Genomic DNA, 24,843 nt, shown 5'->3' on the forward strand with positions numbered 1-24,843 from the left:
AAAGCTCTGAGAGACTAATGGGTTTAAGATTATTAACCACAAAAGATTTGCAGTCTTTCAACATCAAACTGCAAATTGAAGAACGGCCTTGTATAATGGCTGTTTTAGAGCCATTAATTGGCCCTATTCCTGATGAATATGTCTATATACCCAATGACCTACCATTCTATTCTATTTCTTCTCCTGAAATGTTTTCATATGACTGAAGTATATATCCCCTTTTATTTTTATTATTTTTTAAATAAATTTATTTATTTTATTTTTGGCTGCGTTGGGTCTTCGTTGTGGTGCGTGGGCTTCTCATTGCGGGGGCCTCTCTTGTTGCGGAAAACAGGCTCTAGGCGTACAGGCTTTAGTAGTTGTGGCCTGCAGGCTGTAGAGCGCAGGCTCAGTAGTTGTGGCACACAAGCTTAGTTGCTCCGCGTCATGTGGGATCTTCCCAGACCAGGGCTCGAACCCGTGTCCCCTGCATTGGCAGGCGGATTCTTAACTACTGTGCCACCAGGGAAGCCCTATTCCCTTTTATAAAGAGATAATGATGCCAAAACGACTATTCATTTAAGTTACAATTCTCATAAATAAATGCATATAGTGCTAATTTGGATTAAAAGCTATTTTCTTTTTTCTTTGCACCAAAGTGATAAAAATTTGTTTAAAATCTTCTACCAGATACTTTTTTTTTTTTTTTTTTTTTGCGGTATGCGGGCCTCTCACTGTTGTGGCCTTTCCCGCTGCGGAGCACAGGCTCTGGACGTGCAGGCTCAGTGGCCATGGCTCACGGGCCCAGCCGCTCCGCGGCATGTGGGATCTTCCCAGACCAGGGCACGAACCCGTGTCCCCTGCATCGGCAGGCAGACTCTCAACCACTGTGCCACCAGGGAAGCCCTACCAGATACTTTTGATTTGTTTACTTCCTGACCTTCCAAAAACATTTATTCTTGGACTGTGTAAGTTCTTAATTAATTAATTAATTAAGATTTGGTCTTGTATTGTTTGCTATTTATGTATCGGTCTTGTCTTCAAAACCAGAGTATGAGGGCAGGGATAATGTCTAATTTTTAATCACCCAGCCATAGTATATGAGAGTTAAGAAAATGTCGACCCCCAAACTTACAAGCTTAACTATTCTGAGTAGAAAATTGACATATATAAATTTATAAGTTATATTCAAATTAAGTCATTCTGTCTCTTAAATGTTACTGCTTTTAGGTGTTTTCAAAGTTCACTAACTTTGGAGAACAGACTATATTTGTCTTTCTCAACAAATATTTATCAGTATAATTGTAAGATATGTTTCTTCTTCAATTTGGAACCCCTATACCAAATTGCATATGGGTAATCAGCAACAAAAGGAAAATATTTTACAAAATATGTGCTGCCAAAACATGTCAGTAATTTTTGTTGCGTTTGTTATTTAAAGACAATTTGGGGGGGGGCTTCCCTTGTGGCGCAGTGGTTGAGAATCCGCCTGCCAATGCAGGGGACACAGGTTCCAGCCCTGGTCCGGGAAGATCCCACATGCTGCGGAGCAGCTAAGTCCGTGCGCCACAACTACTGAAGCCCGTGCGCCTAGAGCCTGTGCTCTGCAACAAGAGAAGCCACCGCAATGAGAAGCTCGCGCACCAAAATGAAGAGTAGCCCCGCTCGCCGCAACTAGGGAAAGCCTTGTGTGCAGCAACGAAGACCTAATACACCCAAAAAAAAAAAAAAAAAAAAAAAAAACTGGGGGACTTCCCTGGTGGTCCAGTGGTAAAGAAATCACCTTACAATAGAGCGGACGCAGGTTTGGTCCCTGGTTGGGGAACTAAGATACCCCATGCCACGGGGCAACTAAGACCAGTTGCCACAACTACTGAGTTCGCGAGCATCAACTAGGGAGCCCGTGTGCCGCAAACTACAGAGCCCATGCATTCTGGAACCTACATGCCACAACTACAGAGCCCACGCGCCCTGGAGCCTGTGCGCCACAGCTAGAGAGAAGCCTGCACACCACAACGAAGAGCCCACGCGCTGCCACGAAAGATCCGCACATCTCAACGAAGATCCCAGGTGCCGCAACTAAGACCCGATGCAGCCAAAAATAAATAAGTAAATCTTAAAAAAAAAAAAAAGACAATTTGGTTTTGAGACTGATTCGAGACCAGTGGGACTGACAGCACAGATCTTAGCCTCAGTGCCTGCTAGTATTTATCTAGGGGGACAATATGCAGCATTTCTTTTGATTATATTGCTTTGGGCATCATTTTTTTTTTTTTTTGCCACCCTGCTCAGCCTGTGGGATCCGACCAGGGATCCAACCCATGCCCCTTGCATTGGTAGCACAGAGTCTTAACCACTGGACCACCAGGGAAGTCCCCTGTCTGGGCTTCTTCAGGATGATTTTCCAACTCTTTAGCCTATCCTGGGGAAGAGAAACTTACCCTGCCTTTTTAATGAAGAAGCAACCACAGGCTTTTTCAGGCCACTTTTCCTTAGATTACTGCTCACTGCATCTTGAGGCAGCAGTGAACTGTTCATCTGTGCACCTAAACGACAAATCATTATAGTGTTTAATAAAATGTCTGCAGAATATAAATCGATTCAATATTAATTTCTGAAGTCTAAAACATATAAAAAGTCTTTGCTAATTTCTAAGTTAGCTTCAGTTTCTAGAAAGAATTAGCATTAGCCTTTATACATAACATTTTAAATGTCTCACACTCTTTACAGGAAGTTGGTGGGGGGACTAGAAGTGAAAGGAAGAAAAAACTTCACCCTTTGTTCCCACCTTTCAGACAATCACTATTAATTTTCTGGTGAACTACTGTCCATTTTCTTTTTTGTAAATAGTTTATTTTGCTGGTTTTGTGCTTTAAGTAGCTCTAAATATACTGGGATTTCCAGATTTAGCAAAAAAAAATTTTTTTGAACTTCAAACAAACAAATAATTTTTTAGTATAAATATGTTGCAAAGATTGCATGGGAAGTACTTATACCAAAAAATTATTCACTGTTTATCTGAAATTCAAATTGAACTGAGCATTATGTACTCTCTCTGGCTACCCGAGTGAGCTAACATTTCTCCAAACTCTTTATAGTCATTTTTCATGGTTACCTGGTATTCTATCAAGTGGTTTATCACGGGTCATTTAACTATCCCCAGTGGCTGGCCCTCAGTTGTTTCAAATTTTTCAATATTATAAATAACTACACAATAGGCATCTCTGGACAAAATGCTTTTCCTGTACAAAGGATTATTTCCTTAAAAAAAAGATTATTTAGAAGTGGGATTACTGAGTTAGAGGGTAAAAAAAATTTTTTTTTAATTTCAAATTTTCCTGGGAAAGACCCATAATCAAACATTTAACCACGATCTCTGCTCTTTATTGCTGCCAGAATTACCCCTCAAAATCACAGAAATAACCGTGTCGCTTCGTTTCTCCATCTTTCTCCAGCTTCCCAGCACCTGAATGCCTGTGCCTGACCCTCTGACCCACCTGCAGCAATACTCCCTCTATGGGTAGGAACATTTTTTAAGGTTCTTAACAGATACTACAAATGATTAAAGCAACTTACACTACACTAGCCATGCTGAAGAACACTGATTTTACCTTTGCCTGTGGTCTCATCGCTTAAATATCTTTGCTGATTTGGTATCCCAAAGTATCCTGTTTTAATTTGGCATTTATAAAATGCTTGCATTTCTCTCTTCACTAGTGTATTTGGAGTTTGGTTCTCAGGTGGGGACCGGTAATATTTTCCTTTTGTTTACAGCCTAGGTCGTTGTTTTTAAAATTATTTTTTAAAAGATTGATTTATTTGGTTGAGCCGGGTCTTAGTTGTGGCATGTGGGATCTTCGTTGCCACGTGCGGGATCTTTAGCTGTGGCATGCTAATTCTTAGTTGAGGCATGTGGGATCTAGTTCCCTGACCAGGGATTGAACTCAGGGCCCCTGCATTGAGAGCGCGGAGCCTTAGCCACTGGACCACCAGGGAAGTCCCTAGAGCCTAGGTCTTTTAACACTTACCGACTAGGACACTTCAGTATTTTCATACTGATTTATATGAGTCTTTAACTGACACTGATATATTTGAATTTAAAAAGAAAAAAGATACATATATGGAGCCACTTGCTGAAGATGCAGATAACAAACTATATTGCTAAGTTATCGTGGAAAATATAATTAACCATTGTCACAAATTAAAAAAAAATATCTATTGATGAAAATTTCATAACACTGTCCTAAGGCAGAGTAAGGTGTAAGACTAGTCTGATTAAGGGATGAGCAAACTAAAAGTGGAGTTTGGTCAGATCTTATACTTGGCCAGTAGAACCGACTCTTAGCTTCACTTGAGAAAGAATCATCAAGGGAGAGTAAAACTTTTTTCAGGAAACAGCAACATTATTTCTTATACTTGCTGAGATTCAGTGAAACACATAGAACACAGTAAAACCACCTCTAAAGGTAACACCACCAAACAAACAAACCAAACAGCTTCTCACCAGATACTTCCTCCTTCTTCCTCTTCTTTGGCTTAGAGGCAGTAGACTCACAAGCTGATATTGTTGATTCTGAGTGGCAACCTAGCTGGGGCACAATAACCTCCTTTAGACCTAAAATATAAGAAAATATCTGAATTATTAATACTACCCAAGAGTAAGTATGGGTCCCTATCTAGAGAAAATTAATTTCTAAAAATCCAAATCCCCAAAACAAATTATAGAGTGACTGTCTGCTTTAAAATCAGTTCCTTTAAAGAACTCTCCCAAACGTATGTTTTTGTTCATAGACCATTAATACGATAAAAGGCTCTACAGAGAAATGTAAAACTAAAGAGTTGGGAGCTGCTGCCAACTAAAGATCGTTCAGAAATGAAAATGAAAAGCATCTACAAGATAAAAATGTTAAAAACATAAGATGATGTAGAAACATTTAAAGATCTTTTGAGCAAGGTACTAGTTTTCCCCATCTTCAAAGATAAGAAACAAGCAAGCAAGACAAAATAAAAGGGATTTTGTTTGTTTTTTCTTTGTTTTTACTAACATAGGGCATCTGTGGAGTAAAAAAATCAAAGCAAAGCTAACTTTGCTAGATTCATTGTTTCAATGAAAATGCACAGGTAGTCTCTTGATCATTAATTTCAACTAACCAACCAACCAAACTTTATGCAAGTATGCTCACTGGGATTAAAAGAAGGAATGCTTTTCATTTGATTTATCTAGCAACTGCTTCTGAAGGTTGCTAGGACAATCTCCAAATGCCATCAGTGGGACACTTTCATTGCCATTTTAGAAAAACAGAGTAACAGTGTCAACGACACCACCTACCGCTGGAATCAAAATTTAGGAAGTCTGAGAATTCCTGAGCCAATGTCTCGTCACTGGCAAAGGCACAGATGCAAGCAAAGAAATGAATGCATCTCTGGACCGCCTCATCCTTGGAGGCATTCGACTTCTGTGATTTCAGAGTCTGGCAGGAGCAGAAGAAACGGCGCTCAGGCAAGCTTTTGGCACTGATTTTCTGCACAAACGATGTATGCAAATACCCCAAACTATGCTTCTGGCTTGCCTTGCATTTCACCACCAAAATGTTTTTAGTAATCCTCTGTACAAGGGGACCTGTGGGTTCCGTGGCCAACTGCCAGATGGTTTGCTTGGTTTCTGGGGAGGCCTGCACTGCATTCAGGACCGAGCTCTTTAGCGTCAGAGGGGTGGCCTCTGCCTGGCAGTTCACGGCCAGCTTGATGTGCTGGCACTGGTTTTCCACAACACCCTGGGTGGCAGCTTTCAAGCATGCGGGGACGTAACACCGTCCAGAGCTCAGCTGAGTGATGAGCGTCCCATCCACTGTCTGGATGGTCGTCTCTGAAACACCTAGCTCCACAAAGCATCGGTAATCAGGGCCCCGGTCTCTTTGCCGCACCGAGTAGACTTGCAGATCAGAGCCTGTTATGATTTTGACAGCTTCAACACTAGGCTGCTTCCGTGCACCATACCGGAATATGGTTCCACATGTCTTGTTCTTACAGCTCAGTCCCCGGGTTCCATTGTATGTGCCACAGCGGGGACACTTCCTGATTCCCCTCAATGTAGCCTTGCCCAAATCAGATAAGAAAGCTGGGACTTTTGTCCTTAGAGAGTTTGGTTCCATTTTTCACAGGTCCTAGAAAAGGCAATAAGCCCATCAGCCTGACTATACATGCACACACACACATGAAGTTAAAATCACTTATGATATCTAGTATACAAAGTAAAATGTAAGAAGCTATCCACTATTCTCAAATTGTACCCTCAAAGAGAACATCCACTTAAACCCTCAAGCAAAATAAAAGTGGGAGGAGATATGGGGATATATGTATATGTATAGCTGATATACTCTGTTATAAAAGCAGAAACTAACACACCATTGTAAAGCAATTATACTCCAATAAAGATGTTTAAAAAAAAAAAGTGGAGGAAACTTTGCCTTTCACATCGCTCTCTCTCTCTCTCTCCATATATATATATATATATATATATATATATATATATATATATATAATTTTTTTTTTTTTGGCTGCATCTCATGGCATGAGGAACTTTCCTGACCAGGGATCGAACTTGCACTGCCCCTGCAGTGGAAGCACAGAGTCTTAACCACTGGACCACCAGGGAAGCCCTCTCTCTCTATTTTTTAAGTCCTAATGTAATAACTGAAGCATTTTTCTAGATTCAATCCTGTTCTATACAACAACCTAGATTAGTTAACCTACATCTTTTTTTTTTTTTTTGGCCACACCACGTGTCTTGCGGGGATCCTTAGCGGTGAAAGCACAGAGTCCTAACCACTGGACCACCAGGGAATTCCCTAGTTAACCTAATCTTTACATGCACAGATGTTTGACTTGAGCAAAGACTGGAGAATGGGAAAGATGAATTCCTTCCCTTCCACCACTCCCCACAAAACCCAGCCCAATCCTACCTCTATCAGTTGCCCGAGCATCCAGAAAAAGTGTGAGCTGAATTCATAAGACCTAAAAGGTGTTTCATTAGTTTGTGATGATCATATAGGACAGACGAAGACATAATCATGTGCATAGTAAATGACGCTGCTTAACTCAAAGTCTTCTGAAGTTTGAGCTCTGTTTTGTAACAGTGCAGACATTCTGCTTTCTCCTTCTCGACCAGCCAATGGCAAAGCTCATGTCCAATGTTCCACAGTCAAAGATTCTCACCGCCCTAAGTGGAGACCTTGGCAGTCTATAAGTAACACAGGAAAAAAATATTAAAGTTATACAAAGACAGGATGATTCTTTCCTCCCAGAAAAGGAATCTAAGTCTTTCACAAATACTTGAGAAATATTTGATAGAAATTGTTATAGTTGCTTTATACTTTGAATCGCAAGAAGGTAAAACAGTGTTAATGTCATTACACAGGGAGTTGTCAAGAACACCTAGAGCCATGGTATATAATTGGTTGAACACTCATCCTTCCTAATAGTAATGCACTGCATTTTTAGAGTACTTTATGCTTTTCAAAGTGATTTCACATTCATTATTTCATTTGAATTTCGCCATATTAGTATCTTATTTGAGCCAAACAATTGCTCTTCAGATGAAAATCAAAAAGTTAAGTAACCTGCCTGAGGCCACCCAGCAAAATCAGCAATGTGGTTTCTACTAACCCAGTGTCTGCTAAAAAGAGTGCGAATCTGTTTTTGATTTCCCCCAATATTACGAAAATTTTCAAACATATAAAAAAATTGAATTATACAGTCAACCTTCATATACCCACCCACTAGATTCTACAATTAACATTTTACTATATTTGCTTTATTACATACCTATCCAACCCTTTCTCCATCTGTCAATCCCTTTCATATTTTAATGCCTTTCAAAGTAAGTTACAGGTATCAGATCGACATGCATATTATTAACTAAAGTTTAATAGTTTTAATGCTTTTTAGAAAGGTAAATCTGCTTGTGATTTTGAAGTAGGGAAAAGCTTTGCTTTTCCTCCCTGACCCCAAAGAATGGTCTTTTTTTTTTTTCCGCTGCATTGGGTCTTCGTTGCTGCATGCGAGCTTTCTCTAGTTGCGGAGAGTGGGGTCTACTCATCGTGATGCGCGGGCTTCGCATTGCGGTGGCTTCTCTCGTTGCGGAGCATGGGCTCTAGGTGTGTGGGCTTCAGTAGTTGCAGCACGCGGGCTCAGCAGTGGTGGTGCACGGGCTTAGTTGCTCTGCGGCATGTGGGATCTTCCCGGACCCGGGCTCGAACTTGCATTGGCAGGCGGATTCCATTCATTCATTTATTTATGGCTGCGTTGGGTCTTCGTTGCTGTGCACGGGCTTTCTCTGGTTGCGGTGAGCGGGCGCTACTCTCCGTTGCGGTGTGCGGGTTTCCCATTGTGGTGACTTCTCTTGTTGGGGACACGGGTTCGTGCCCCGGTCCGTGAGGATCCCACGTGCCGCGGAGCGGCTGGGCCCGTGAGCCATGGCAGCTGAGCCTGCGCGTCCGGAGCCTGTGCTCCGCAACGGGAAAGGCCACAACACTGAGGCCGCGTACCGCAAAAAAACCCTTGTCCCCTGCATTGGCAGGCAGATTCTTAACCACTGCGCCACCAGGGAAGTCCCAAGAATGGTCTTGATAAAAGACTCTCCCTTCACATCTTCTATAGTCCACTGATTAACAAACTGGAAAGTACAAATTAAAAAAGCCTAAGAAGGCCCACCTTCTCATTGGCTAAGAACTAATCCCCCAACTGTAATATCTGCTGAGTGAATAAAGCTTTCTGAAATATGATTTACAGCAGGGCTCTGCACCGTGGCACTACAGACGTGTAGGGCTGGGTAACTCTTTGTTGCAGGGGGCTATCCTATGCATCACAGGATGTCTAGTAGCATCCCGGGTCTCCACCACCAGATGCCAGTAGCAGTCAACACACTTTCCCCAAGTTGTAAAAAAACAAAAATGTCTCCAGATATTGCTAAATGTCCTCCTGGGGGCAAAATCACCTGTTACAAACCACTGACCTAGAGACATTAGCCTGTTTACACAGCATTTCCTTCTTAGGTCAATAAACTTCTTTGATAGGTACTGTCACTCAGCCAAACATGAGTTCTTAGGAGAAAATGTTGTTCCAAAGTCAATTATCTCTGTGACCAAGTCTTTTAACTTCTGAGCTTCAGATTGTTTTATATATAAATCAATTTTTTTTTTTTTTTTTTTTTTTTGCGGCACGCGGGCCTCTCACTGTTGTGGCCTCTCCCGCCGCAGAGCACAGGCCCCGGACACGCAGGCCCAGCGGCCGTGGTTCACGGGCCCAGCCGCTCCGCGGCACGTGGGATCCTCCCGGACCGGGGCACGAACCCGTGTCCCCTGCATCGGCAGGCGGACTCTCAACCACTGCGCCACCAGGGAAGCCCATAAATCAATTTTTTAAAAACCTTTTTATTTTTAATATTTATTTTATTTTATTTTGGCCGAGTCGGGTCTTTGTTGTGGCACATGGGATCTTCGTTGTGGCATGTGGGATCTTTCGTTGCGGCGCACGGGCTTCTCTCTTGTTATGGCGTTTTCTCTTTTCAAGTTGTGGCGCGGGCTCTGTAGTTTGCGGCACAGCAGGCTCTCTAGTTGAGACACACGAGTTCAGTAGTTGTGGCGCGTGGGCTTAGTTGCCCTGTGGCATGTGGGATCTTAGTTCACCGACCAGGGATTGAAGCCACGTCCCCTGCATTGTAAGGCAGATTCTTTACCACTGGACCACCAGGGAAGTCCATATAATTCAATTTTAAAATTACACTGATGATGATGATGTCATATTATCATTAAAGTGTAAAAACAGAACAACTTTGCTCATTAAGGGAGGAATTACTTGCCAGTTATAGTTTATTTTGTAAATAAATCATGTAGAGCCGCTGTGTTGTGCTGTGGGGAAGGGAGACGGATTTGTAGACCCCAGAGCGAGGTTCTGCCTACCCGAGGCCGCTGCTGTGCGGAGACCCCAGGGGAAACCACAGTCACCATGTCTGATCAGGAGGCAAAACCTTCAACTGAGGACTTGGGGGATAAGAAGGAAGGAGAATATATTAAACTCAAAGTCATCAGACAGGAGAGCAGTGAGATTCACTTCAAAGTGAAAATGACAACACATCTCAAGAAACTCAAAGAATCATACTGTCAAAGACAGGGAGTTCCCATGAATTCACTCAGGTTTCTCTTTGAATTGCTGATAATAACACTCCAAAAGAACTGGGAATGGAGGAAGAAGATGTGATTGAAGTTTATCAGGAACAAGCAGGGGGTCGTTCAACGATTTAGATATTTTTATTTTTTTCTTTGCCCTTAATCCTTTTTATTTTTAAAAATAGTTCGTTTGTAATGTGGTGTTCAAAACAGAATTGAAAACTGGCACCCCATCTCTTTAGAACATCTGGTAATTTGAATTCTAGTGCCCATTATTCGTTATTGTGTGTTTTCATTGTGCTGATTTTTGGTGATCAAACCTCAGCCCAGTTCATATCGCCCTCTCCTTTTTAAAAATTACATGTGTGCACAGAGCACCCGCCTTTTCCAGGACTGTGCATTTACAGGCTTGTGATAAATAAGACTGACTAACGCGAGTGCTCATAATGACTTTCCAATTGGCCCTGAAGTTCTAGCATGTGATCGCTTTGCTCCTGGACTGTGACTTTCCGTGGGAGATGGAAGTTTTTCAGAGAACTGAACTGTGGAAAAATGACCTTTCCTTAACTTGAAGCTACTTTTAAAATCTGAGGGTCTGGACCAAAAGAAGAGGAATAGCAGGTTGGAGTCAAGGTGACAGAGGTGGTGAAAATAATGACTAACTCCAAAGATGGCTTCACTGAAGAGAAAGCATTTTAAGATGAAAGAAAAATCTTGTCAGAAGATCCCAGAAAAGTTCTACTTTTCATTAGGAGTTAAAGTTATTCATGCAGAAGTGTATACAGCAGAGCGCTGCTCTTTTTGACTTTATTTATGCTTTTTGGCCTAGGATATGGGTTTTAAATGGACATTGTCTGTACCAGCTTCATTAAAATAAATATTTGTAAAAAAAACAACAAAAAAAAATCATGTAAATCTATGATCTTTTCAAAAATGCAAATTGAAAAAAATGTTAAAAGACAAGTCATCTTACAAAATAGTGCAAAAGCAAACTAAAAAGCTAAAGACCCTTTTATGCCCCACTATTGTCACTACAACTATCCCTACATGCCCCCCAAAATCCTCACTTTTCAAGAGTAAACAGAACAGTATTCCACTGTAGGGTTATACCATTTTGTTTATCCATTTACCACCTTATAGATACTTGGATTGTTTCCACTTCAGGGCTATCATGAACACTGTTGAGAACATTAACATGCAAGTCTTTGTGTAGACAAATGTCTTCATTTCTCTTGGGTAGATACCTAGAATTAGAATTACTGGGTGGTAGGGTAAGTTTACGTACAAGATTTTAAGAAACCGCCAAGCTGTTTTCCAAAGCAACTGTGCCATTATACATTTACACCAGCAACACATGAGGGTTCCTTTCTCCATTTCCTGGCCAACACGTGTTACTGTCTCCTTGGTTATAGCCATTTGCCTATAGTGGGTGTGAAGTGGTATCTCACTTGGTTTTTATTGCATTTCCCTAATGAATAATGATGTTGGCAAAATTTCACGTGCTTACTTAGCCATATGTCTATCTCTCTGGGGAAATAACTATTCAAATATTTGGCCCATTTAAAAATTATGACTCATTATATTTGATTGCATAAAAATGAAACTTTTCTGCATGGAAAAAAGTACCTTAAACTAAGTTCGAAGATGAAAACAAACTAAGCAACAAAAGCAGTGCAAGACTTGTATGATGAAAACTACAAACCATAATTGAAAGAAATTAAAGACCTCCTAAAAAATGGAAAGACATCTTTTCATGTTCATGAACCAGAAGACTTGATATTGTTAAGAGGCACTATTCCTCAAATTGATCTACAGGTACAACATAATGTATCCCTATCAAAATCCCAGATACCTTTTTTTTGCAGAAATTGACAAGATGATTCTAAAATTCATAGGGAAATGCAAGGGACCTGGAAGAGCCAGAACAATCTTGAGAAAGAACAAAGTAGAAGGAGTTACACTTCCTGATTTCAAAATTTACTACAAAGCAAATTAAGACAATGTGGACAGAGAAGGACAAATACTGTATTACATCACTTATATGTAGGACCTAAAAAAGCCAAACTCATAGAAGCAGAATAGAATGGTAGTTGCCAGGGGACTAGGGGATTGGAGAAATGGGGAGATGTTAGTGAAAGGGTACAAACTCTTCTAGTTATAAGATGAATAAGTTCTGGGGATCTAATATATAGCATAGTTATTATAGTTAGCAATACTGCATTTATACTTGAAAGTTGCTAAGAGTAGATCTTACATGTTCTTACCACAAACAAGAAATGGTAATTATGTGATGTGATGGAGGTGTTAGTTAATGCTATGGTGGTAATCATTTTGCAATATAAGCATATCACACTTTAAACTTTACACAATGTTATATGTCAATTACATCTCAAAAAAGCTGGAGGAAAAAAAGACAATGTGACTTAGACATACAGATATACAAATCAGTGAAAGAGAACTGAGCATTCAAAAGTGAACCCTCACATTTATGGTCAATTGATGTTCAACAAGGACACCAAGATCATTTAATGGGAAAATAACAGTCCTGTCAACAAATGGTGCTGGAACAACTGAATAGCCACCTGCAAAAAAATGAAGTTGGACCCCTGCCTCACACTGTATATAAAAATTAACAAAGTGGATCATAGACATCGATGTAAGAGCTAAAACTCTTAGGAAGAAACACAGGCATAAATCTTCATGACTGGGACTTCCTTGGTGATCCGGGGGGAGGACTCCACGCTCCCAATGTGGGGGGCCCGAGTTCAATCCCTGGTTGGGGAACTAGATCCTGCACGCATGCCACAACTGGGAGTTTGCATGCCACAACTAAAAACAGTGCCGCAACTAAAGGATCCCGCATGCCACAATGAAGACCCCGCATGACGCACCTGACACCCAGCGCAGCCAAAATGTATAAACAAATTTAAAAAAAACTTTTTTTAAATAAATAAATAAATAAACCTCGAGACCTTGGATTAGGCAATGGTTTCTTAGACATATCACCAAAAGCATAAGTGACAAAAGAAAAAAAATAGAAAAATTGGTCTTCATCAAAATTAAAAACATTTGTGCTTCAAAGGACACATCAAGAAAGTGAAAAGATAGGGACTTCCCTGGTGGCACCGTGGTTAAGAATCTGCCTGCCAATGCAGGGGACATGGGTTTGATCCCTGGTCTGGGAAGATCCCACATGCCGTGGAGCAACTAATCCCGTAAGCCGCAACTACTGAGCACAAGCACCACAACTACTGAAGCCCGCATACTCTAGGGCCCACATGCCGCAACTACTGGAGCCTGCGTGCCTAGAGCCTATGCTCCGAAACAAGAGAAGCCTCCGCAATGAGAATCCTGTGCATTGCAACAAAGAGTAGCCCCCGCTCACCACAACTAGAGAAAGTCCGCACGCAGTAATGAAGACCTAATGCAACCAAAAAATAAATTAAATTAAAAAAAACAAGTAACTGAAAAGATAACCTACAGAATGGGAGAAAATATTTGCAAGTCATATATATGATAAGGGACTTATAACAATAAAAAGACAAACAACCCAATTTAAAAATGGGCCAATGAGACTCCTCCTTGCGAGAACACCAGATTCACAACTAACTGCTGAACAATCATCGAAAGGAAGACACTGGAACTCACCAAAAAAGATACCCCACATCCAAAGACAAAGGAGAAGCCTCAGTGAGACAGTAGGAGGAGTGCAATCACAATAAAATCAAATCCCGTAACCGCTGGGTGGGTGACTCACAAACTGGAGAACACTTATACCACAGAAGGCCACCCACTAGAGTGGAGGTTCTCAGCCCCACATCAGGGTTCCCAACCAGGGGGTCTGGCAATGGGAGGAAGAATTCCTAGAGGATCAGACTTTGAAGGCTAATGGGATTCAATTGCAGGATTTTGACAGGACTGCAGGAAACAGAAACTCCACTCTTGGAGGGCACACACAAAGTAGTGTGAGCATCAGGACCCAGGGGAAGGAACAGTGACCCCATAAGAGACTGAACCAGACCTACCCACTAGTGTTGGAGGGTCTCCTGCTGAGGCGGGAGGTGGCTGTGGCTCACCGTGAGGACAAGGACACTGGCAGTAGAAGTTCTGGGAAGTACTCCTTGGCGTGAGCCCTCCCAGAGTCCGCCATTAGCCCCACCAAGGAGCCCGGGTAGGCTCCAGTGTTGGGTCGCGTCAGGCCAAACCAACCAACAGGGAGGGAACCCAGCCCCACCTATTAGCAGACAAGCAGATTAAAGTTTTACTGAGCTCTGTCCACCAGAGCAACACCCAGCTCTACCACCACCAGTCCCTCCCATCAGGAAACTTGCACAAGCCTCTTAGCTTCATCCAACAGAGGGCAGACAGTAGAAGCAAGAAGAACTACAATCCTGCCGCCTGTGGAACAAAACCCACATTCACAGAAAGACAAGATGAAAAGGCAGAGGGCTATGTACCAGATGAAGGAACAAGATAAAACCCCAGAAAAACAACTAATTGAAGTGGAGATAGGCAACCTTCCAGAAAAAGAATTCAGAATGATAGTGAAGATGATCCAGGACCTCGGAAAAAGAATGGACGCAAAGATCGAGAAGATGCAAGAAATGTTTAACAAAGACCTAGAAGAATTAAAGAACAGACACCAGAAGAATTAAAGAACAAACAGAGATGAAAAATACAATAACTGAAATGAAAAATACACTAGAAGGAATCAATAGCAGAATAACTGAGGCAGAAGAACGGATAAGTGACCTGGAAGACAGAATGGTGGAATTCACTGCCACGGAACAGAATAAAGAAAAAAGAACGAGAAGAAATGAAGACAGCCTAAGAGATCTCTGGGACAACATTAAACGCAACAACATTCGCATTATAGGGGTCCCAGAAGGAGAAGAGAGAGAGAAAGGACCCGAGAAAATATTTGAAGAGATTATAGTCGAAAACTTCCCTAACATGGGAAAGGAAATAGCCACCCAAGTCCAGGAAGTGCAGAGAGTACCAGGCAGGATAAATCCAAGGAGAAACACACCGAGACACATACTAATCAAACTGACAAAAATTAAAGAAAAAGAAAAATGATTGAAAGCAACAAGGGAAAAACAACAAATAACATACAAGGGAACTCCCATAAGGTTAACAGCTTATCTCTCAGCAGAAACTCTACAAGCCAGAAGGGAGTGGCATGATACATTTAAAGTGATGAAAGGGAAGAACCTACAACCAAGATTACTCTACCTGGCAAAGATCTCATTCAGATTTGACGGAAAAGCTAAGAGAATTCAGCACCACCAAACTAGCTCTACAACAAATGCTAAAGGAACTTCTCTAAGTGGGAAACACAAGAGAAGAGAAGGATCTACAAAAACAAACCCATAACAATTAAGAAAATGGTAACAGGAACATACATATCGATAATTACCTTAAATGTGAATGGATTAAATGCTCCAACCAAAAGACACAGGCTCGCTGAATGGATACAAAATCAAGACCCATCTATATGCTGTCTACAAGAGACCCACTTCAGACCTAGGGACACATATAGACTGAAAGTGAGGGGATGGAAAAAGATATTCCACACAAATGGAAATCAAAAAAAAGCTGGAGTAGCAATACTCATATCAGATAAAATAGACTTTAAAATAAAGAATGTTACAAGATGGGCTTCCCTGGTGGCACAGTGGTTGAGAGTCTGCCTGCTAATGCAGGGGACACGGGTTCGAGCCCTGGTCTGGGAGGATCCCACATGCCGCGGAGCAACTAGGCCCGTGAGCCACAACTACTGAGCCTGCGCATCTGGAGCCTGTGCTCCGCAAAGAGAGGCCGCGATAGTGAGAGGCCCGTGCACCGCAATGAAGAGTGGCCCCCGCTTGCCACAACTAGAGAAAGCCCTCACACAGAAACGAAGACCCCACAGCAAAAATTAAGTAATTAATAAACTCCTACCCCCAACATCTTCTTTAAAAAAAAAAAAAGAATGTTACAAGAGACAAGGAAGGACACTACATAATGAATGATCAAGGGATCAATCCAAGAAGAAGATATAACAATTATAAATATATATGCACCCAATATAGGAGCACCTCAATACATAAGGCAACAGCTAACAGCTATAAAAGAGGAAATCGACAGTAACATAATAATAGTGGGGGACTTTAACAGCTCACTTACACCAATGGACAGATCATCCAAACAGAAAATTAATAAGGAAACACAATCTTTAAATGACACAATAAACCAGATAGATTTAATTGATATCTATAGGACATTCCATCCAAAACCAGCAGATTACAATTTCTTCTCAAGCGCGCACAGAACATTCTCCAGGATAGATCACATCTTGGGCCACAAATCAAGCCTCAGTAAATTTAAGAAAATTGAAATCATATCAAGCATCTTTTCTCACCACAACGCTATGAGATTAGAAATCAATTACAGGGAGAAAAACATTAAAAACATAAATACATGTAGGCTAAACAGTACATTCTAAATAACCAAGAGATCACTGAAGAAAACAAAGAGGAAATTAAAAAATACCTAGAGACAAATTACAACGAAAAAACAAAGATCCAAAACCTATGGGATGCAGCAAAAGCAGTTCTAAGTGTGAAGTTTATAGCAATACAAGCCTACCTCAAGAAACAAGAAAAATCTCAAATAAACAATCTAACCTTACACCTAAAGGAACTAGAGAAAGAAGAACAAACAAAACCCAAAGTTAGTGGAAGGAAAGAAATCATAATGATTAGAGCAGAAATAAATGAAACAGAAACAAAGAAAACAATAGGAAGGATCAATAAAACTAAAAGTTGGTTTTTTGAGAAGATAAACAAAATTGATAAACCATTAACCAGACTCATCAAGAAAAAGAGGAAGAGGACTCAAATCAATAAAATTAGAAACGAAAAAAAGAAAAGTTACAACAGACACTGCAGAAATATAAAGCATCCTAAGAGACTACTACAAGCAACTCTATGCCAATAAAATGGACAACCTGGAAGAAATGGACAAATTCTTAGAAAGGCAAAATCTTCCAAGACTGAACCAGGAAGAAATAGAAAATATGAACAGACCAGTCACAAGTAATGAAATTGAAACTGTGATTAAAAATATTCCAACAAACAAAAGTCCAGGACAAGATGCCTTCGCAGGTGAATTTTAACAAACATTTAGAGAAGAACTAACACCCATCCTTCTCAAACTCTTCCAAAAAACTGCAGAGGAAGGAACACTCCCAGACTCATTCTGTGAGGCCACCATCACCCTGATACCAAAACCAGACAAAGATACTACAAAAAAAGAAAATTACAGACCAATATCACTGATGAATATAGATGCAAAAATCCTCAACAAAATACTAGCAAACAGAATCCAACAGCACAATAAAAAGATCATACACCATGATCAAGTGGGATTTACCCCAGGGATTCAAGGATTCTTCAATATATGCAAATCAATCAATGTGATACACCATGTTAACAAACTGAAGAATAAAAACCATATGATCATCTCAATAGATGCAGAAAAAGCTTTTGACAAAATTCAACACCCGTTTATGATAAAATCTCTCCAGAAAGTGGGCATAGAGGGAACCTACCTCTACATTATAAAGGCCAGATATGACAAACCACAGCAAACATCATTCTCAATGGTGAAAAACTGAAACCATTTCCTCTAAGATGAGGAAAAAGACAAGGATGTCCACTCTCATCACCGTTATTCAACACAGTTTTGGAAGTCCTAGCCACAGCAATCAGAGAAAAAAAGAAATAAAAGGAATACAAATTGGAAAAGAAGAAGTAAAACTGTCACTGTTTGCAGATGACACGATACTATACATAGAGAATCCTAAAGATGCCACCAGAAAACTACTAGAGCTAATCAATGAATGTGGTAAAGTTGCAGGATACAAAAGTAATGCACAGAAATTTCTTGCATTCCTATACACTAATGATGAAAAATCTGAAAGAGAAATTAAGGAAACACTCCCATTTACCATTGCAACAAAAAGAATAAAATACCTAGGAATAAACCTACCTAGGGAGACAAAAGACCTGTATGCAGAAAAGTATAAGACACTGATGAAAGAAATTAAAGATGATACAAACAGGTGGAGAGATATACCATGTTCTTGGATTGGAAGAATCAATATTGTGAAAATGACTATACTACCCAAATCAATCTACAGATTCAATGCAATCCCCATCAAATTACCAATGGTGTTTTATTTACAGAACTAGAATAAAATATCTTTTTTTTAACATCTTTATTGGAGTATAATTGCTTTACAGTGGTGTGTTAGTTTCTGCTTTATAACAAAGTGAATCAGCTATACATATACATATGTCCCCATATCTTTTCCCTCTTGTGTCTCCCTCCCTCCCACCCTCCCTATCCCACCCCTCTAGGTCGTCACAAAGCACTGAGCTGATCTGTCTGTGCTATGCGGCTGCTTCCCACTAGCTATTTATTTTACGTTTGGTAATATATATATGTCCATGCTATTCTCTCACTTTGTCCCAGCTTACCCTTCCCCCTCCCCATATCCTCAAGTCCATTCTCTAGCAGGTCTGTGTCTTAAAAAAATCTTAAAATTTATATGGAGACACAAAAGACCCCAAATAGTCAAAGCAGTCTTGAGGGAAAAAAAATGGAGCTGGAGGAATCAGACTCCCTGACTTTAGACTATACTACAAAGCTACAGTAATCAAGACAATATGGACTTCCCTGGTGGCACAGTGGTTAAGAATCCCCCTGCTAATGCAGGGGACACGGGTTTGAGCCCTGGTCCGGGAAGATCCCAGATGCCTCGGAGCAACTAAGCCCGTGAGCCACAACTACTGAGTCTGTGCTCTAGAGCCTGTGCTCCACAACAAGAGAAGCCACCACAATGAGAAAGAGTAGTCCCCGCTCGCCACTACTAGAGAAAGCTGGTGCGCAGTAATGAAGATTCAACACAGTCAAAACTAAATAAACAAATGAATAAATTAAAAAAAAAAGACAACATGGTACTGGCACAAAAAAAAGAAATGTAGATCAATGGAACAGGATAAAAAGCCCAGAGATAAACCCATGCACCGATGGTCAACTATTCTATAACAAAAGAGGCAAGGATATACAATGGAGAAAAGACAGTCTCTTCAATAAGTGGTGCTGGGAAAACTGGACAGGTACATGTAAAAGAGTGAAATTAGAACACTCCCTAACACCATACACAAAAATAAACTCAAAATGGAGTAGAGACCTAAATGTAAGACCAGACACTATAAAACTCTTAGAGGAAAACATAGGAAGAACACTCTTTGACATAAATCACATAAGATCTCCTTTGATCCACCTCCTAGAGTAATGGAAATAAAAACAAAAATAAACAAATGGGGCCTAATGAAAATTAAAAGCTTTTGCAAAGCAAAGGAAACTACAAACAAGATGAAAAGACAACCCTCAGAATGGGAGAAAATATTTGCAAACGAAGCAACTGACAAAGGATTAATCTCCAAAATATATAAACAGCTCATGCAGCTCAATATTAAAAAAACAAACAACCCAATCAAAAAATGGGCAGAAGACCTAAATAGACATTTCTCCAAAGAAGACATACAAATGGCCAAGAAGCACATGAAAAGCTGCTCAACATCACTAATTATTAGAGAAATGCAAATCAAAACTGCAATGAGGTATTATCTCACACCAGTCAGAATGGCCATCATCAGAAAATCTACAAACAAATGTTGGAGAGGGTGTGGAGAAGAGGGAACCCTCTTGCAGTGCTGGTGGGAATGTAAATTGATACAGCCACTATGGAGAACAATATGGAGGTTCCTTAAAAAACTAAAAATAGAATTACCATATGACCCAGCAGTCTCACTACCGGGCATATACCCAGAGAAAACCATAATTCAAAAAGACACATGCACTCCAGTGTTCATTGCAGCATTATTTACAATAGCCAGGTCATGGAAGCAACCTAAATGCCCAATGACAGATGAATGGATAAAGAAGATGTGGTACATATATACAATGGAATATTACTCACCCTTAAAAAGGAATGAAATTGGGTTATTTGTAGAGACGCGGGTGGATCTAGAGACTGTCATACAGAGTGAAGTAAGTCAGAAAGAGAAAAGCAAATATTGTATATTAACGCATATATGTGGAACCTACAAAAGTGGTAGAGATGAACCGGTTTGCAGGACAGAAATAGAGACACAGATGCAGAGAACAAACGTATGGACACCAAGGGGGGAAAGTGGCGGGGGTGGTGGTGGTGGTGTGATGAATTGGGCGACTGGGATTTTCATCTATACACTAATATGTATAAAATGGATAACTAACAAGAACCTGCTGTATAAAAAAATAAAATAAAATTCAAAAAAAAAATGGGTCAATGATCTGAATGGATACGTCTCCAAAGAAGATATACAGATAGCCAATAAACACATGAGAAGATATTCAATATCACGTCACTAAGGAAATGCAAATCAAAATGTCAGTGAGATGCCACTTCACAGCCCCTAAGATGACTAAAAAAAGATAGACAATAACAAGGGTATAGAAAAACTGGAACCATCATACATTGTTGATGGTATTACAAAATGGTGCAGCCACTTTGGAAAATAGATCGTTCTTCAAAATGTCAGAGTTACCATATGACTCCCAAGAGAATCTTTATCTATATCTATCTATATTTATATTTGCCCAATGGAATTGAAAACATACAAAAATTTGTACTGGTGTTCACTGTAGTAGTATTCATAAAAGTCAGAAAGTAGAATCAGTCCAAATGTCCAACAACTGATGAATGGGTAAACAAAATATGATATATCCATACAATGAAATAGTATTTGGCCACAAAAGGGAATGAAGTTCTGATACATGCTACAGCATGGATGAATGAGCCTTGATATATTAGGCTAAGTGAAAGAAGCCAGACAAAAAGCCTTACATTCCATTTAAATGGAACATCTAGGATAAGCAAATGCACAGAGACAGAAAGAGGAGTGGTTGCTAGGGTTGAAAGGCGGGACTGGGAGTGACCGCCATTGAGTGTGATGTATTTTTCTGGGGTAATGAAAGGTTGCACGACTCTGTGAATATACTAAAAATCGCTGAATTGTAACATTTTAAATGGGTGAATTTTATGTTATGTGATTTATGTTTCAGTAAATCTGTCATTAAAAATAAAGGGAAAATATTTGGAATACAAATAACAAAGGGTTAATTTCCTAAAATAAGAATTTTTACAATAAGAAAAAAGAAGCAAACCCACTAGAAAAAATGAGCAAAGGGCATAAAAAGACAGCTTATGAAAAAGAAAAAGAAATGATTTTTTTGGCGGTGTGGCTTGTGAGATCTTATTTCCCCAACCAGGGATCGAACTCAGGCCCCCAGCAATGGAAGAACGGAGTCCTAACCACTGGACTCCCAGGGAATTCCCGAAAAATGATTTTAAACGTCCAAAATTCAACCTTACAATAAGCAAGAGGCAAATGAAAACAAGACTTCAGCAAACTGACATAAAAGATAAATGTTATCACATGAGGATGTGGAGAAATAGGCACTGTACATTATTGTGGGCGTGTAAACTGCAATATCGTCTTTAAAGGGATGTAAATAAAATAAACTTAAAACACACTTTAGCAATTCCACTTTTAAGATTTCATGAGTTCTAGTCTCACATGAACACAAAATATGTACAGGGGTACTCCATGCAAGGCTGCATAACTGCACAAGAACAGAAGCGGCCTAAGAACTAACTAAATAAATCATGATGTAACCATACAATATGCTACTATAGAGCCCCTAAAACGAATCCGATTTATATGTATTGATAAGGAACAAATATCAAGATATACTGTGGAGTAAAAAAAGGTATAATACTTGGTGTATAATGTGATACTCTTAGTTTAAAAAAGAAAAAAGACACATACAGAATATGTTGCCTCAGAAGAAGTGACTGGGGACTTGAGAAATAGAAAGTGGGAAGGAGATATACATTTCACTGTTCCATAAGATTTGAATTTTAAACTTGTACTAGTATCACTTATTACAGAGTCTATATTGAAAGCATATATAAACAAGTAACACAATTTGTAAATGATAGGGATAGAGTAGGATTAGTTAGTTTAGAAATCCCACTAGGGAATTAAAGAGAGAAAGGGAATTTTAAGGGAGTTTGGGAGACTGATGTAAGCTAATGACCACTCAAGAAAAGAATCCAGTAACCTAGCAACAATCCACACTATCTTGAAGGAAGACCAGGTGCATCCAAGCACCAGACACACTCAAGCCACAAATCCTGGTAGTTACAACACAAGACAATAGATATGGGGTCTGAATCTTGTTACATGAAGTCAGGGAGTTAATGATCCTTGAAGAGTAGCATTTCTGCATGTAGCCAAGACAGGAATATAGATGAAAGGGGAAAGAAACTAGGTGAGAGGGGACATTATACAAAAACTTGAGATGAATTACCATATCTTAGTATAATTTACCACCCTTTTGCTAATATACATAAGATTTAAATAGTGCCAAGGCAGTCCGGGTTAGACCAGATAGGGTCAAAGGAGGAACCGATGATGTAAGCCTTGACGTCTGCCCAAGACTGAGGAAGAAGATGGTGTTCTCCCCTCCCCACTTTTTCTTTGATTATAAAAATATAGCCCTCTTTGTTCTCAGGGCTGTGCTCCCCTGCTGTCCAGCTCGTATCTCTCACAAGCCTCCTATGCTAATAAACTCACTCTTCACCTGCCACTTTGCCTCACGCTGAATTCTCTGAGCTTCAGTAAGTCCTGACACCAGGTGAGCAGTTTCAACTAAAAGACAGTAGGTTCGAGTTCCCTCCTAAGTCAGGGATTGTGGGTTCAATTCCCAATGTGAGGTGCAGGGGGGTTGGAGTCCTGGTCTGAGTTTTGGTTGGGTCCCACCCAAGAAGGAGTGCAGTTTCATAAAGAACCTGTATTTGAATCCTGCCTAGGAAAGCGTCTCCTCTCCCTGGCAAGTTTACTCAACAGCCTCCTCAGATGGTGTAAACGGACTGGTGCTGGAAGAGCTACCCCACGAACGCTCCCTGTAGTGCTGGGTTTTCAGCCCCGTACTATTCGGCTGTAGAGCTATATACAGTTTGGTGAATGCTGTTTAAGGCTTGTGAAGCACAGTAAGTGAAGAGAACGATCACCATAAATAAAACATAAACTTGCTAACGTTTACTGAGTACAGGTAAGCTTTTCCCATGCATTTACTCATGTATGCTCACCACGATCCTGTGAAGTAGGTGTTATTTTATCTTAAAGATGTAGACACTGGCTCAGAGAAAGTAGTGATTTGATTAATGTCCCTCAGCCGGCCTCTAGATAATCTAACGTGAGTTTGGAATCTGCTGGATTCCGTCATACCACAAGTGAGAGGAAGGGGCAGCACTAGAAGCCAGGACTCTCAACTCCAGGTCCAGGGTGCTTCCATTGCCCCGCACTGCCTCGGAATAGTGGAGAAAGGCCTCCGGGGCCACGCAGACAAGACCCCTGTCATCCGGCCTGCGGGACCCGCACCTCCCACCTGGCTTCCGGGATGCGGCCAGCCCCCGGACGCACCCCCCCGGGGACCTGCTTCCCGGCATCCTCCCCGAGCGACCGCTCACTTCCGGTCCTAAGTAGGCCCAAGCAGAAGCATCACCTGCCTGGCACCCTGCTCTTGGGAAACGCTATCCGCCGGGATTCCCAGCTCTACGCCCTTGTCCCATTGCCGCCCCCGCCTTCTGTCAACACAGCCCCCTTACCTGCCCTGCGCCCCCCACCCCGCCGTCCCAGGCCCCCAGCTGATGACCGCCCTCACCTCCTCTCTCTTCGCCTGCCACGGCCTTTTACAAACGCGGCCAAACTGTTCGCTGTAACGACAGTCGTTATTGGTCAGAGCCGCCCACGCGCGGCGAGAGCCCACCCACCTCCGCTAGCGTTGTCTGACGGGAATTGTAGTTTCCTCCTCCTGGAGGCGGCTGACAATTGGGGAATCCGGTGGTGGAATCTGCGCCTACCTGGCGGCAGTACTACTTAGGTTCTTTGCTGTGGAAAGAGTGCTTCCGGCCAACCCTGCTGGTACTGGAAGGCACAGACAACTCTAGGGCTGGTCATGACTGTTTCAGGCCTGAGTGAGTCCTATTTCTGAGTAGAATTCCATTGGTCATTGATGCAAAAATCGCCTTAGATTTTCTACATTATTAGCAGATGCCGGCTGCGATTTAGTGTTCTGTCAAGGGGATCTTGTCCACCAAAGAATTCACTGCTTCTATCACTTGTGTGTTTGCATCAAGTTATCTTTTTCTCCCTTAATTATACTCTGACATATTACTTGAACGTTTTCCCGTATAAGGCGTTGGAATTGGGTTCTGGTATGACCTAGTTTTGGTCCTTGGAATCGCACAGAATAAGTCTAATAAATAAGTCTAATCAAATAAATAAATTTGTGCTCCTGAGTACAAATGTGTTAAGGGTGAGGCCTGTGTGTGTGTGTTGGAAAACTCTGGAATGAGATTTCCTGCACCTTTAGCCTTCATCCTGCTACTTATTAGTGGTGGCACTGTGGGCTGGTTGCCTGAGAACTGTCAACGGAAATAATAAAAATATTTAAAATAAAAAAAAATGTGAGAGCTCTGAGTTTCAGTTTTATTCAGGGACTTACTTAGGACTATAGTCAGGGAGACAACCTC

At 40.9% G+C, this 24,843-nt stretch overlaps 1 protein-coding gene and 1 pseudogene across 5 annotated transcripts in view; one reads left to right on the plus strand and one right to left on the minus strand.

Annotated features, from left to right (window-relative positions):
* C13H2orf42 (chromosome 13 C2orf42 homolog) overlaps positions 1-24,025 on the minus strand; it is a 41,802-nt gene extending 17,777 nt beyond the window's left edge. The window contains exons 1-5 of one of the 5 annotated variants that reach the window (XM_032652903.1): positions 23,973-24,025; positions 6,942-7,219; positions 5,309-6,143; positions 4,484-4,594; positions 2,421-2,525 (exon numbers count right to left, since the gene is read on the minus strand). In XM_032652903.1, the coding sequence (XP_032508794.1) occupies positions 2,421-2,525; positions 4,484-4,594; positions 5,309-6,131 (1,039 nt within the window). In that variant the 5' untranslated portion in view covers positions 6,132-6,143; positions 6,942-7,219; positions 23,973-24,025. Of the gene's footprint in view, positions 1-2,420; positions 2,526-4,483; positions 4,595-5,308; positions 6,144-6,941; positions 7,220-23,397; positions 23,620-23,972 lie in introns of those variants that run through there. The other 4 variants (XM_032652905.1, XM_032652907.1, XM_032652904.1 and 1 more) reach the window with 4 other exon arrangements.
* On the plus strand, positions 9,900-10,880 carry LOC116764352 (annotated as a pseudogene).
* Positions 24,026-24,843: the final 818 nt, after the last annotated feature.

Source organism: Phocoena sinus, chromosome 13 (assembly GCF_008692025.1).
Source record: "Phocoena sinus isolate mPhoSin1 chromosome 13, mPhoSin1.pri, whole genome shotgun sequence".
Taxonomy (NCBI): Eukaryota; Metazoa; Chordata; class Mammalia; order Artiodactyla; family Phocoenidae; genus Phocoena; species Phocoena sinus.